This window comes from Papaver somniferum, chromosome 2 (genome assembly GCF_003573695.1).
Source record: "Papaver somniferum cultivar HN1 chromosome 2, ASM357369v1, whole genome shotgun sequence".
Lineage (NCBI taxonomy): Eukaryota > Viridiplantae > Streptophyta > Magnoliopsida > Ranunculales > Papaveraceae > Papaver > Papaver somniferum.
The window spans coordinates 78,484,950-78,499,215 of NC_039359.1; the positions used below are offsets into that span (position 1 = coordinate 78,484,950).

Below are 14,266 nucleotides of genomic sequence, written 5' to 3' on the forward strand. Positions count from 1 at the left end.
TTTCCTTTAAATTACTGTATGGTAACTTATTAAGTCTAGTGATTTAACAACTCATGTGATGACTATGTTTTTAAATTCAGTGTCATGTGCAATTATCTTAGATGAAGGCTAAACACCATTATATGCAGGTTTCTCCAAAATCCCCATTAGATCTCTCAAACAAGTTTGTCCATTTAAGTCTAAGATACGACTTTGGAGCAGATTGTGGTATTACTGGTCCTTGGTGATGTTTCTGAGCGGAACTGATGTATCCCATTCTCTCTTAACAAAGTCTAAAACATTAAAATATCGAATCTAAAACAAATAAATGCCAAATTTAAAATGGGCTCAAAAAAAGGAACAGTTAAGAACAAGAGTTTTGAAACCCATTATTGAAACAAAAAGCGTGAAGTTTTCCTACCTCGTCGGCTTCACTGCAGCTATCAGCACTACAATTAGATGCAATAATATTCTCCAAATAAGCAGAGTGTTCATAATCCCTTGTTAAGTTAGATTTTCTTTGATGGTGTTAATGCAACTCTCGTCTGTGAGTATGTGTTATGAATAGCCAATAGGTGCGCGAAGTGAATATTACCCTGACATTGATTTATCCAAAAAATACACCCATGTGCATAAACACCTGAATCCAAGAAAGTATAAGGAATTTTCCTGATGTTCTTCCATCCCCTTCTGTCCCCCAGCGTGTGTACTTCCACATCAGCATCCACGTGAATTCGAACTACCTTGTATTGGCCGGTACGTTGACAGTAACCGAATCCCCCTATTACGTTTCGCGGACTCCAACCAATATCTGGCGCTCGTCTAGGATCGCCTATTTGTGGAAGATGCAGGTGTTCACTCGTTGTTGGATTCATAATATAAATAGGATCTTGTATGTGATGGTGTGAAACATAAAAACATACCAGACCGTTGCAAGATCCTACAATTGGGTGTGAAGTCGTTTTACAGGCTCCGCCCCAGCCATAACAGTTATCTTCTAAAATCTCTTTGAAATCTTCTTCGTTAATTTGTTCCGTGTAGAAGAGTCTCGTAACGTTCTTTTTCCCCTTCCTTGGTGTGAAGCCGAGAAGGAGACCAATTCGTTTTCCCGAAAGGACAGTCCTCCATCCTTTGCACACAAATTTGCTTTCCAAAACAGTATCTGTTAGGAGACGGTGAAGTATGTTCGTAGTTAATTCATCCGGCAACTTATCCCTAACTACTATTGATGAAATATTTTCAATTTTGTTTTTACAAGCATTAAGGATTTAGTTATTGTAGAATGTAGACATCCAATGGGTGCAATATGTGTCCCCTCGCATAACACCAGTTGGCATTCTCATCCCTTTTGTTGTTTCAAAATCTATTCGGTTGATAACGCCTGTTGGCATTTTCAAGCCTTTTGGTGCTTCAAAATATCAACAGTTATAAGAAAGTGTACTAACCGTTTTGTGTTTAGTGGAATAATTTTTTTTGACCCCATGGACGCGTCACTAATATGGATTCCTCATATGAAAATGCACCGTCCATCTTCACCAAACGGATCCTAACCATTGATGATGTCAGTGACATTAAGGTTCACCGGTGATGACACTATTTACACTGGTTGCCAGATAGGCTCCAAGTTACCTCATAGCCCCTGAAAATTTTGGGGTGTAAATAAAATGTTCAGGCCCCCAATTAGAACACATGGCCCTCAATGTCCAGAAGTGTACCCCGTAGAAAGCTATTTACTAAAAATATCTAGTTTTTTGAAACTTCCAAAAAAAGGTATAATGTGCACACATTATAGGTTGTGGATTCATCATATTGGGCATACAATATCAAGCAATGGGTACACATTCAAACATTTTTGGTAATTTACAACATTTTTGGGAATAACTAATTAAAACTAGACACCTATGGAAATTTCCTCTTCCACAGATAAAACTTTGTCTCCAAGCATGTTTTCCTTGCCCATTTCCACATCAATAACCCTACCTTTGATTGTAAGCATCACTTCCTGCATATTCTCCAACACTTCCACCACATCATCTTGAAGTATGAGGTCGGTATCTGGATTAGTACATCCACCTTCACACCATCATAATCATTCTTCTCGTCGTGTCCACTCTCGATAGAACTCTCAACACAACGAATCTCCCTGTCCTCTGTAGCTTCAATGGTCATGTTAATTCATGTATCATCATCTTCCTCTTCCTCAACTTTGTCCACTGGCTCATCTTCCTTGTTGCGGGTAGGTCCTAAACCGCGATCCTCTACATCGGACTCAGCATTGCAAGAACCGCTGTTCTTGCTAGATTCACCAGATTCCGAACTACCGCCTGTAGTATTCTCCAGAGGAGCACACTGTTATACCAAAATAATATAATCTCAGCCGAACATTTAGACAAGTCACACAAAGATCAAGATAATTCTCAAAATCACTCGCAATTGTTTTCTGTAATTGGATGACCATCGATTCCACCGACCCGATTCTCTGTGCATGTGAATCAAACAACTGAATCATATTCTCAGAAACTCCATCTATCATCTCCTGCACCCTGTTTATCATTTTTTTCGTTGCATCTGCCATCAAATTATTTATAAATTAAGCTAACACTCTAACACCCAGGTGGGACCCACGTTCGGCATCACCTGCTCCTATTACCTCTCTGATTTGATCCGGAACCTCTCTGATTTGATCCGGAACCTCCTGATCAACATGTCTATTGTCATCAGAAGAATTCATGGCTTGATTTTTCTCATCACGGGGACCATTCGCTGAAGCATCTTCCAAATCATGATTTTCAGACACAGCTTCCTCCCATGCAGCATCACGAAACGCTTCACCTACCGCACGGATTTCCTGCAACCTGTCATCACTACAGACTACTCCTTTAATTTTTTCATAAAGCTTTTTATAATTAATTACTTCCTCGCACAACACCGTAAGAATAAGGGGACGCTGCCCTTTCGTACGCGATTCGCTTCCGTACTTTTCAAGCAAATGCGGGAAGAGCTTCAGTATCCATACCTACAATACATACAAATAACTATTGAAACAACGACAATAAGTAAATGTGTTTTGAATGCATAAAAATTGAAGCCAATCCCTCTTACCACCAACGCTTGTGGCAGTCCCCGTGGCTTGAGAGAGAGCTCAGTGGTAGGGTCTTCTTTGTCGTTTTTATATTTAATCGCTTTCTGCGTATTCTCAAAACAGAGGACATACGATTTCTCGCCCCAAGGGATTCTGTTGAAATCCTCTATGTTTTCCACCGAAAGCCAGTCTTGGTCGTCTACTTTGTGCTGCAGTTGGCTCCCAAGTATGAATACGTGCACCATAAGTAACAAAGCCACTTTCACCCTCTCGTAATTTCTCCCCAAGGGATTCTATTGAAATCCTCTATGGAACCGTCTCCCTCTTTCGTAATTTCTGGGGACGTTTTTTTCTCTTACGGGACAATATGGGATTACGAAGAGCATCAGCCCCTGCACCCTGGACCATGGGTTTCGTTCTGAATACAAGGAATTCATATAAATGTATTCCTTCCACTCTTTTAATTTCCTCAAAAAGATTCTTCTTGAGGTGCGAGACCCCCTTCAACTCAATTTCTTCACCCGACTCCTTGTAAGGAAGACCTGTAACTGCCTTGAAGTCTGCCTTGCAGAAACACAAGTCTTTCCCTTCAACACAGAACCATACCTCACCTTCCCCTGTTTGCTCTAGTCCTACATGGATCTCCCTAGTCATTAAAAAGGAAAAAAAGGGCAGACGACCATTTTTGTGACTCCGGCACGTCGACTAGATGTCCAATCGATGTTTTCCTAACCTGGGCCAGCTCAGATTTAGACAACGAATTTCGTATATCTCTCAGTGTATGCAGTCTCGAGTAGTTGGAAACATGACATGGAAACTGCCTCAGCCTTTTGTTGGTGTAGATAAACCTACTGCAAAACACCAAAACCAAAAAAATTGAAAAACTTGCAAATAAAGGACACGTAAGTTTTGTAAACTATCATCCGTATCAAGGCAATCGGGAATTAAACATCAGTGTCTGGCGAACTCATTGAGTCCTCGTTTATTATAATAAGATGAGTACAAAATAAACTTATTACTTATTGGCTAATTGGAACTACAAAAACCATATAAAGATCCATCCACAACCTATTACCTGTCCTCTTCGACCTCCACTGGCACCTTTTTTTTGTTTCGTTTTCTTTTCCTGGGCTCTGTACTACTCTTTTGCTCCTCCTCGGGATGTTTCTGCGCATTCCCCTTGGTTGAAAGTTTTTCAGAAGCCATTACATTTAACCTACAATCATTACCGTGGATTTCATTAGAATTCCAAAAAAAAAAAAAAAATTGGTAAGTAACATTGACATAAAATTTAATCATCCAAATGTATTCAACCAGAGCGAATTGAGTGTAAGGCGAACTCATTGAGTTTGCGTTATTTTAGTAAGACGAGTGCAAAATAACCTTGTTAGCTAATCGGAACTACAAAAACCATACAAAGATCCATGAACAACCCATTTACCTGTCCTCCTCGACCTCCAATTCCACTCCTACTTCTGTTTCGGCTCGTCTCCTTTTATTTGGATGTTTACTACTCTTCTTCCCCATATCCTCGGGATGTATCTACGCATTCCCCTCGGGTGGAGGTTTCCCAGAAGGCGTTCCCTTTAACCTACAATCAGTACTGTGGACTTCATAAGAATTCAAAAAAAAAGAAGAAGATTTTTCTCATGAAAACTGACATAAAATTGTATCAGCAGAATTTGCTCAACTAAAAATAATTGGATCAATTAACGGTATTATTTCAAAGAAGCTACCAAAATGAATTAAATCTTTCATATTCAGCCTATGTACAGGCAATAAATGAGCCAACAATGACCTCTCAACTTCCGATGAAGGTATAATGATACAACTATCTACATTATAAGATAACGAGACCAGGAAAAACTACTTAACAACTATGTCTGACAACATATGCGAGTTACAAAATACCGAGTTCACCTTATGAATTCGCCAAATCTTTTTCACTTATTCAGCCGCACCACAATGGCCAATGCTAGTGTAACCTTTTTCTTAGAATATTCCGGGTTTGCAGACAATTCAGTTTCACAAAAACATGCTATTCCAGATATGAGAGTACAAAATTTACATTTTGTTAATTGTTTAGTTTTTATACAGTTCACTGAATTCTACTTGAAACACAGGAGGAACACTACCAATCTGATAAATTGAAAAAGTTGCAGATCTAAATCATATAGAGAACAACTCATTTACCTGTCCTCCTCGCCTGTTGCTGCTGCTGCGCTCGAGGAGGAGGAAGAAGATGAGTTGTTCTCTATATGATTTAGATCAACTTTTTTCAATATGAAAGATTAATTCATTACCGTGGATTTCATAAGAATTCAAAATGAATTAATCTTTCATATTTAGCTTATGAAATGCAATAAATGAGCCAACAATGAAACTTCAACACCTAATTCTGCTACTGATTTGAATTAAAATTTTAGGATTACAGTCAATCCTATAATGTTAACGAAAAACAAATTGAAGAACAACCATCTACAAATAATCGATCAAACACATACCTTCAATCTTCTTCAGTTCTTCAGAATATGAGAAATTTCTTATCGGTTGAGAAATTGGCGACTGTTGGTGGGATTCGTCTGAGAATTTTTCTATCGGCAACTCAATTTTCCTAAAACCTAATAAACACCGAATGATATTTTTCGGTAATGTCGAAACATTCCAGGGGGAATCCTAAATAAGTAATATTTTTTTATTTAGTATCTGACCCTCCAGCGTGGCAACTGATTAGGACACAGTAACTAGGGGGTATTGGAATAGGTAATATTGGTATTGGAATAGGTAATATTTTCAATTTTGGATCTGGTCCTCCAGCGTAGCAGCTGATTTGGACACAGTTCTTCCAGCGTAGCAGCTGAGGAGTGTCATGACCCTATGGGATATGACCGTAATTGATTATTGTTTTTAACCCTTTTTGTCCTGCTAGGCTCTCTTCGGTAAATAGGAATAGTACTGGTCCTTATTGGGTGTACCACTAGTTAGGGTGGCCAATATCGTAAAATTTTACCAACTGAAGTCGGACAAAAGGGAAGTCAAAACTCAGGCACAACAACAACATGCTGTAAGTGGATTCCATTTGAGGGGGGAAATACCACAGTAAAACAAAGTAACCATGGTAATATCGTTATATGTTAGAGTGCTTTACAAAGTAATTTATGGATGACCCTTTCGTGCTTTCGCTAACTCTTCCAGTCTTTTGACAACTTTGTTTGTATGAATTGCAAACTTAAGACTCTGGCGCTGATCATATCACTATACAGGAGTACCTTCATCTACTTAATCTATCTCATAGACATCCACCTTCGATGGGGATATAAGTCATGAGGTGGTATTGTCATTTGTCATTTTGAAACCAAATACATGTAATATCAATATATTTGTTTACTAAATCTTTATTGTTAAACAAATCTTTACAATTAAGCTTTTTAAGAGAACCCAACTTAATTGGGAGAAAAAAAAATTAGCACCCCCTTTGCATGGTTCACAGTTCCCACATCTTGCCGAAAATGTGTTCCCATGCAAAAGGAAAAAGAATAAAAAATAATCGGTGTGGAATAAGGATCGGATAATTACAGTGTACCGATCAAATATCCGTTAGATTAGTCTAGATAGGTATGTTCTTGGTTTTAATCTTGTTATATATGCAACTCCATCTTCATAGTAAAACTTACTTCATGGACATGTCCCACCAGATCTTCCAGAAAGGTTAATACATGAAGATGGTGAATCAGGATTCGGAACTGCTCTTTGTAAAGACTGCTGATGAATTACAAGCTCAATCCTGTTTTTATTTTCAACCTCCGTTTTCTTTTTCGTATTTTCACTATCCTTAAAAATACCAGCAACGTTCATGGTCGTCATGGCACTCGTACTCGATGGACATCTACCAGTGTTACCTCTACCAGGGAGATTAGTCCACGGAGAAGGTGAACGAGGATTTGGAAGTGTCCTCCTGCTCTGCAAGGACTGCTGATGAATTGTAAGTTGAAGCCTATTATTCGAGTCGACAACGCCTTCATTTTCCGTTTTCATCAATAACATATCTTTATCTTCTTGCAATATCCTCATCCCTTCAACCTTGTGGAAATTGTTGATGAGTAAGAAAATGGACAAACCAGCAAATACGACTACGTTGAAGACATCTCTTCTTTCTTTGATTAGACCCATATTCTGAATTTTGCGAATGAAAAGAAAATGAACTGAATTTAAACCTCTTTATTATTAATTTGTTTATGTAAGAGAAAAATGAGACTCAATCAAGAGGATAATTAAATCTTAGCTCTTTCTTTCTTGGAAATGGTTAAATGTGATCTGGAGAAATATTAGGTTTAAAAGGATATATTAGCTCTCTATATGTTTTTGGTATGAATGATGATGTTGGATGATGAGCTCTTCTGTATTTATAGGATTTTGTCATTTGAGCTTTGAGTTGAATTGGCCAAACATAAAATTGTTTGTAGTAAAAGAAAGGGCGGGATATGTTGAAGTTGAATTAGTTTAAGGATTTCAAGTTTGAACCTTGACTGAATGTCTTGTAATACACGGATCCTTGAACAGAATATCATTTTTACCAAGAAATAACACTACTCGTACTGTTTCAACAATTAAGTACTCACTAGTGACTACTAGAAAAGCAAATATGGTGACAAGCCTTATGAAAGTCGTCTAGGTAGTTGCCACCTATTTTCTTTTCATGTAATTTTTTTTATAATCATATGAAAGTCGTGTCGTGAATGCACTTTTTAAGTTAATTCAAAATAAAAACAGAAACGCAGTTTTGAAGTGCTACCATCTTTGAATAAAATATCAAAATTTACCAGGAAAAAGAAAAGTTCAAGCCAACAGAAGGCATGCAAAAGAGAAGTCAAAAAACAGGCACAACGTACTGTTAGTGGATTCCATCTTAGGGAGAAAATACAACAGTAAAACAAAGTAACTATGGTAATGTCATATTTGAGTGCCTTACAAAGAAATTTATGACTAATTCCTTTTGTGGTTATAATGTACAGTTAACAATTACTATGGGTGAAATGGACACCAAGAAAATATCAAGAATGAATCTGGATTCATCCTGGCTTAAACTTAAAAAATAGCGAGGGTGAAACTAGGTGCATCCTAATGTAAATTACATCCTGGCTATTTTTACATTCTCGTCCGTTTAAATAGTATCAAATTCTACAAATCTTTTTCACCCAAGAATTATCGTTATTGGGTTAATTGACCAATTTTGTGTTTCGACAACTTTCTTATGTTAATTGTTGTATGCTTCATAAACTTGAGGATCATAGACTTAAGAATCTGGGACCGATCATGTAACGGTACATGATAGAGGCGGAGGCCCAGATTTTTTTTTCCTACTGTCAGGTCCACAATTAATTTCTGCTACGGTCGCATCCAGCGTTATTTAAAATTATTTAAAACGCGCAGAGTTCCGCTATTACCCTCAGCGGTTTTGGGCAGTTCTATTAACTCCCGAAACGGTCATACCATTTATTCCTCCTTCACCAGTTTCTTTCTTTTCTCTATTCCTCCGTTAACTCTGTAACGGATTTGCAGAGATTTTCTCCATCATTCAAACAAATCAATCATTTAAAACCGGTGACTGAAGTTGATCAAACCCTATAACTCAATTTAAAAATCTAAGAAACCCTAGAACTACTTACTGTTTAACCCTAGAACTCAGTTCAACAAAATTAATGGATGAAACACCTTCGAAAACGCGTCTTCAGAAGTCGAAACAGAAGAAAACAGGTATTGAAACTAGTTTTAATCGATGTATTCTTGCATGCATTCAGTAGATTTTATTATTATTTTTTCGATTTTAACTTTTGTTCTTGATGTTGAAGACGAAGAAGGAGAAATCAAGTTGAAGACGAAGAAGAAATTGTGAGATTTAGCATTTACTTCATCAGTTAGTGTTTGATTTTGTCTTTTCCATTTATTCTTTTTAATTTTAAGTATTGTTGTACCAGAAGACGATGATGAACCAGAAGTCGGAAATCCCAAAAGAAGAACAAATCTAAGAAGAAAAACGTTTCTGGTGAAATTTTCATCCTAAATATGTTTACCTATAATTTCTCTTGCTCTATAACTTACCCACTCTTTGATTTTAACATCAATTTTACCTGATGATGTTGAAGATGAAAAAGGAGAAAGTAATAGTGACCAACCACTGGTGCAAATGCAAATGAAGGCAAAGGAAGATGCTGTGAAGAGAAAGGAAGTCTCTGGTATGCATATTCACTAGTTCATGCGTGATTCTGCATAAAATCAATCTGCATAACAAGTTATTTGATTCTGTAAAAATGACAAAGTGTTAAGCAGGGTTGTCAATTATGAGTGCATAATATGTTATGCAACTTTTTAAATAATTGCATAACAAGTTATGCAGTTGCAAATTGTGAATGCATATTTTTTTTGCAGAATAAATAATTGCATAACATGTTATGCGGCTGTAATTGTGAATGCATGACTAGTTATGCATTATGCATGACAGGGTATGCCGCAAATGTGCATAACTTGTTTTGCAGATGCATGACAAAATATGCTTTCAAAATAATACTGCATAACACCCATTTTTAAGTGTTACCTTTTCATTTTAATCTATTTAATTTTTAACATCCTTTTTACCTCCTAATGATGATAACCTAGAAGAGGAAAAGGGGAAAACTGGTGGTGAGTAGCAGCAAAAGGAGACGAGAACCAAGAAGAAAAAGAAAGTCTCTGATATGCATTTGCATTTACATGTCTCTGTGATTAATTTTTGCATAACATGTTATGCAACAAAAGAAATCTGAATAACATGTTATGCAAAATAAAATAAATGTGCATAACTTGTTATGCTTACTAAAGTTACTGGATAACCTGATATGAATAACTTATTTATTTGTGTATTAAAAAGAACCTGAAGCAACCACCGCATCAAGGAAGTCGCGGAGATTGAAAGATCAGGATTCACCTAGTTCACCAAAGCTTGAAGCAGAAAAGAAAACAAAGACTAAAAAGAAAGCTACCAAGTGGAAAAAGAAAGTTGCACCAAAGGAAGTTGAAGATGATGATACAGAGGATGAGGATGATACAGATGATACATAGGTAGCTGCACCAAAGGAAGCTGGTAAGATTTTCTTGTGATTTCTTTTTTGTGTGTATGCACCTTATGCAGCTGCAAAATGTGAATGCATGACTAGTTATGCATATGAAAAATGTTTTTATATTTGTTATGCATCATTCCCTGATGACTGTTATCAAGATGGTAAGATTGATTGGTTTCAATATTCATCTGGTCTGTTTCAGTCGAGCAAAGAAAAGAAAAAGATGTTGATAATCAGAAGAAAAGAAAAAGATGTGAACCGAAAAAACCAGAAGATTTGAAAAGGAAGAAGAAGGAGTTACAAATTGAGAGATCTGAAAGTGAAGAAGAAGATGAAGAATAGGATGAAGAAGAAGAAGTACCTGACAAGAAATGTGTCATCTACAAACCAGGTGCGTTTAATTCCTGTTATGCATCAGTTAATTCTTGATCATTTACCTTCTAGTTTTGTAGTTAGCAACTTGTAAAACACATAATACGCAATATAGGTTATGCATAATAGGTTATGAAGAAAACTGGGTGTGCATAATATATCATTTACCCATCTGCTTACATTTTAAAAAGTAGTGCATTATAGGTTATGCATACTAAAGAATGTGCATAATAGTTTATGCAGATGCCTGAATAAGATGCATAGGAGTTTATGCAGCTAAAAATAGCAGTTTTAACTTAGTAAAATCAATTTTTTTTGTTTCTTTTATTTATGCAGTTAAACCTAAACCCAAACCTGCAATTCAGGGATGTACTTATAGAGCAGGATTTCTAAAGGCAGGTAACTTGTTCACAAAAATAAGGGAAAGAGGTGGTCTTAATCCACTGCATGCTCGTATGATGAATGTGAATCCATTTGAGAAACTCTATAACTGGTTATCTACTGTGGACATGTCATTGTTGGATGGTAAGAGCAGCCAGCTGATGGATGAGGTCTTTTTATCATATAACCATGATGATTTGAGTCAGCATTCATTCAAGGTGTCCCAAAACAAGTATATACAGTCAACGACTAGTGAGGTTTCTTATGCCAAGAGTTACAGGAAATAGAGGAAAAAATATTCTGACTTTAAAGAAAGAAATAGAGTTGACTCAGTCACCAGCCATTGTCAAGCAATTCCCATTCAAAACAGCGGCAGGTAAAGTGAGTACGGATCCCAAAGAACGGGTAACAAAGGTTTGGGTAGATGATATTGGAAAGATGGTATTGGAAAAACTTGATAAGAAAGGTTGTGAAGAGGAAGTTGTTTGCCTTGTCTGCTTTTACATGCTAGTCTTCTTGTTCTTTTGTGGGTCAATGGGAGACAACTTGGACGTCTCATATGTTGGTTTGGTGAAGGATTTGGAAACCATGGACTCTATATCATTTCCTGATCTGATTCATGAACAACTGATGGACGACATCAAAACTGTGAAAAAAAGAATCGTGTTATCAGGAATTGCACTGGGTGCACTATGTATTCTCTTGTGAGTTGTTTTTTTTTACTTAATCTTTGTCAATAAATCATTTATCTATATAAATATCTTATTAGTTATTGTTTTTTGCATCTTTGGTTGGCGGAGCACTCTAACATAGCTGAGATATCATCTGAATCCATCAAGGTCAGTGACTTTGCCACACCAAGAGCTTCGAGGTGGAACTTTGCAGCAATAAAGAAAGCAATGCTCAAGAAGCATATGACTGACTTACAGGTACTTGTGTATGCACCTATATAAATAATTGCATAACTAGTTATGCAGCTGCAAATGTGAATGCATGACTAGTTATGCATTATGTAAAAATGACAATAGTGTTAAATATGAATGCATAATATGTTATGCACCTTAAAATATAAATGCATAACTAGTTATGCTGCTCAATGTTTAATGCATGACCTGTTATGCATTGTTTAAAAATAAGAATGTTAAGCAGGGTTCTGAAATATGAGTGCATAAAATGTTATGCACCTTAATAAATAAGATGCATAACTTGTTATGCAGCTTCAATGTTTAATGTATGATTAGTTATTCATTTTTTAAAATATCTGCATCACATGTTATGCATATGAGAAAATGTTGTTATATTTGTTATGCATCATTCACTGATGACTGTTATGAAAAATGTTGTTATATTTGTTATGCATCATTCACTAATAAATAAGATGCATAACTAATTATGCATATTCAATGTTTAATGCATGATTAGTTATGCATTGTTTAAAATATCTGCATTACATGTTATGCATATGAAAAATCTTGTTAAATTTGTTATGCATCATTCACTGATGACTGTTATTAATCATGTTGCAGTTTGATGAGAACTTTAGATATGCGTACAGTCCAACGGAGTTGGAACTCTGTGAACCAAGAGAACCAAGAAAGAAGAAAGATATATATGAACTCATCGCAATGAATCTTGAAGAAAACAGGGACAAGTATGAAGAAGCATTTCAGGATACAATGCAGTTCATTGAACAAGAAATGTTTCCCGATAGTCCAGGATCAAGGTTTAAGGTTGTTCAAGAAATGCTACAAGAAATGAAACAGACTCAAGAAATGAAACGAAAGAATGGAGATGCATTTAATTCTGACTGGTATGATGATTTGAAGAAGTTGATCATTGCTTCAGGCATAAAAGAGGAGGTGCGAGTGGAATCATCAGGTGGCCTTAGCGTCAATGCATCATCAGCGGAAGCTAGCGTCCCACTGAGTCAAAATTTTCCTAGGAATGAGACACTTATTGAACTGGTATCTTCAACTGAATCACCTACACAAGAATCAATGCCAGATGTTATCAGACTTGATAGCCAAGACCAAACTGCTAGTCAAGGACTCCAGTCTTCCCCTTTCAAGTTGATGAGCATGGAAAAAGTTGTTAATCTCTCCAGCGACAAGGAAACAGACACACCATAGGAAGTGGAGACAACACAAAATCTAGCAACAACTCAAGAGAAAATTGAAGCACATGAAAAAGAATTTTTGGCTGGTGATGATGGTGCTGGAGGAGAAGATGGTGTTGGAGGAGAAAATGATGAACATCTTACAGAAACTCAGAAGGTGGAAGAAGTAGCTGAAGGGCCCACATGTAATCTCCATATTTCACAAGGAGAATATGGAGCTGGAGCAAAACAACATCAATCTGTTGAGATACCAGAAGAGCCAGTCGCAGAAAAGCCGCAACAACCCACTATTGTGATGCCAGAAGAGCAAGTCGCAGAAAAGCCGCAACAACCCACTGTTGAGACGTCCGTCGCTGAAAACAAAGAAGAAGACTCAAATGAAGCCGTACAGAATCCCTCGACTCCAGCAACACCAGATGCTGAAAACAAAGAAGACTCAAACAAAGCTGCAGGGAAGGAGATAGATACACAGTCATTGGTACATAAAACATAAAAAAAATTATGTATTACCATGAACTGCTTGAAGTTTTTTCTAATGTCAAATCAACTATATACTATTTATTATTTTTAATCAACTATATACTATTTATTATGTTGATGTTTTGTTGTTTAATCAACTACTATTTACTTAATTTCAAAATAAATTTGTTATATTGGTTATATCTAACACATTTTGGTTAGATGAATCTGTAGGAAGAAGAACTAGAAGAGGAATTTGTTCCAAGAACAGAATTTGCAAAGAAGCAACCTCTGAAGAAAAACACCAATAAAGGAAAGGGAAAAGCATACCAGACAGAAGAGGATGGGAACCAACCAGGAAGCAAGGTAAGAAGAATCAACGAAAGGACAACATGTAATGATAGGACAAACAATATAATTCTCAAAGATTGTGACCTAGGGAAGCAGCAGAATAAAAAAGACAAGCCCGATGAGGATAAAGTTGAAGAAGAAAATCCTCGTACTTTTGTTGGAAGGCCGTTTAGAAAATTACCTCCACTGGAAACAATTGAATGCTTTCAATATTACAAGGATACAATAGAACCAGACTTGATGGAAGTACTGGAGACATACTTTGAGAATGCCAACAGCCTGTAAGTATATAAAAATCACCTTTATGTTTGTTTACAAAATCAATGCATTACAGGTTATGCTTCTTATGAAATAAATATATAAAAAATTATGCTTCAAAAAAACCCATGCATAATAAAATATGCTTCTAAAACAATACATGCATAACACAAG

The 14,266-nt window shown here is 36.5% G+C and overlaps 1 protein-coding gene across 2 annotated transcripts; it reads right to left on the reverse strand.

The window, feature by feature from the left end:
* Positions 1–1,755: 1,755 nt before the first annotated feature.
* On the reverse strand, positions 1,756–5,703 carry LOC113348127. Of its 2 annotated transcripts, none has more exons than XM_026591832.1 (5): positions 5,566–5,703; positions 4,503–4,652; positions 4,137–4,277; positions 3,082–3,912; positions 1,756–2,995 (listed from the first exon to the last, which is right to left on the reverse strand). In XM_026591832.1, exons 4-5 carry the CDS (start codon positions 3,304–3,306, stop codon positions 2,570–2,572), a joined length of 651 nt encoding a protein of 216 aa, XP_026447617.1. In that variant the 5' UTR covers positions 3,307–3,912; positions 4,137–4,277; positions 4,503–4,652; positions 5,566–5,703; the 3' UTR covers positions 1,756–2,569. The 2 variants fall into 2 exon arrangements, with proteins under 2 accessions (XP_026447617.1, XP_026447619.1); XM_026591834.1 differs by having other exon boundaries at positions 4,503–4,664; positions 5,566–5,695.
* Between the last annotated feature and the right edge of the window lie 8,563 nt (positions 5,704–14,266).

Coding starts and splice junctions, on each gene's coding strand:
- LOC113348127 (XM_026591832.1), bottom strand. CDS start 3,306: ATGGTGCACGTATTCATACTTGGGAGCCAACTGCAGCACAAAGTAGAC. Junction 2,996..3,081: donor GACTGCCACAAGCGTTGGTG/GTAAGAGGGATT, acceptor TATGTATTGTAG/GTATGGATACTGAAGCTCTT.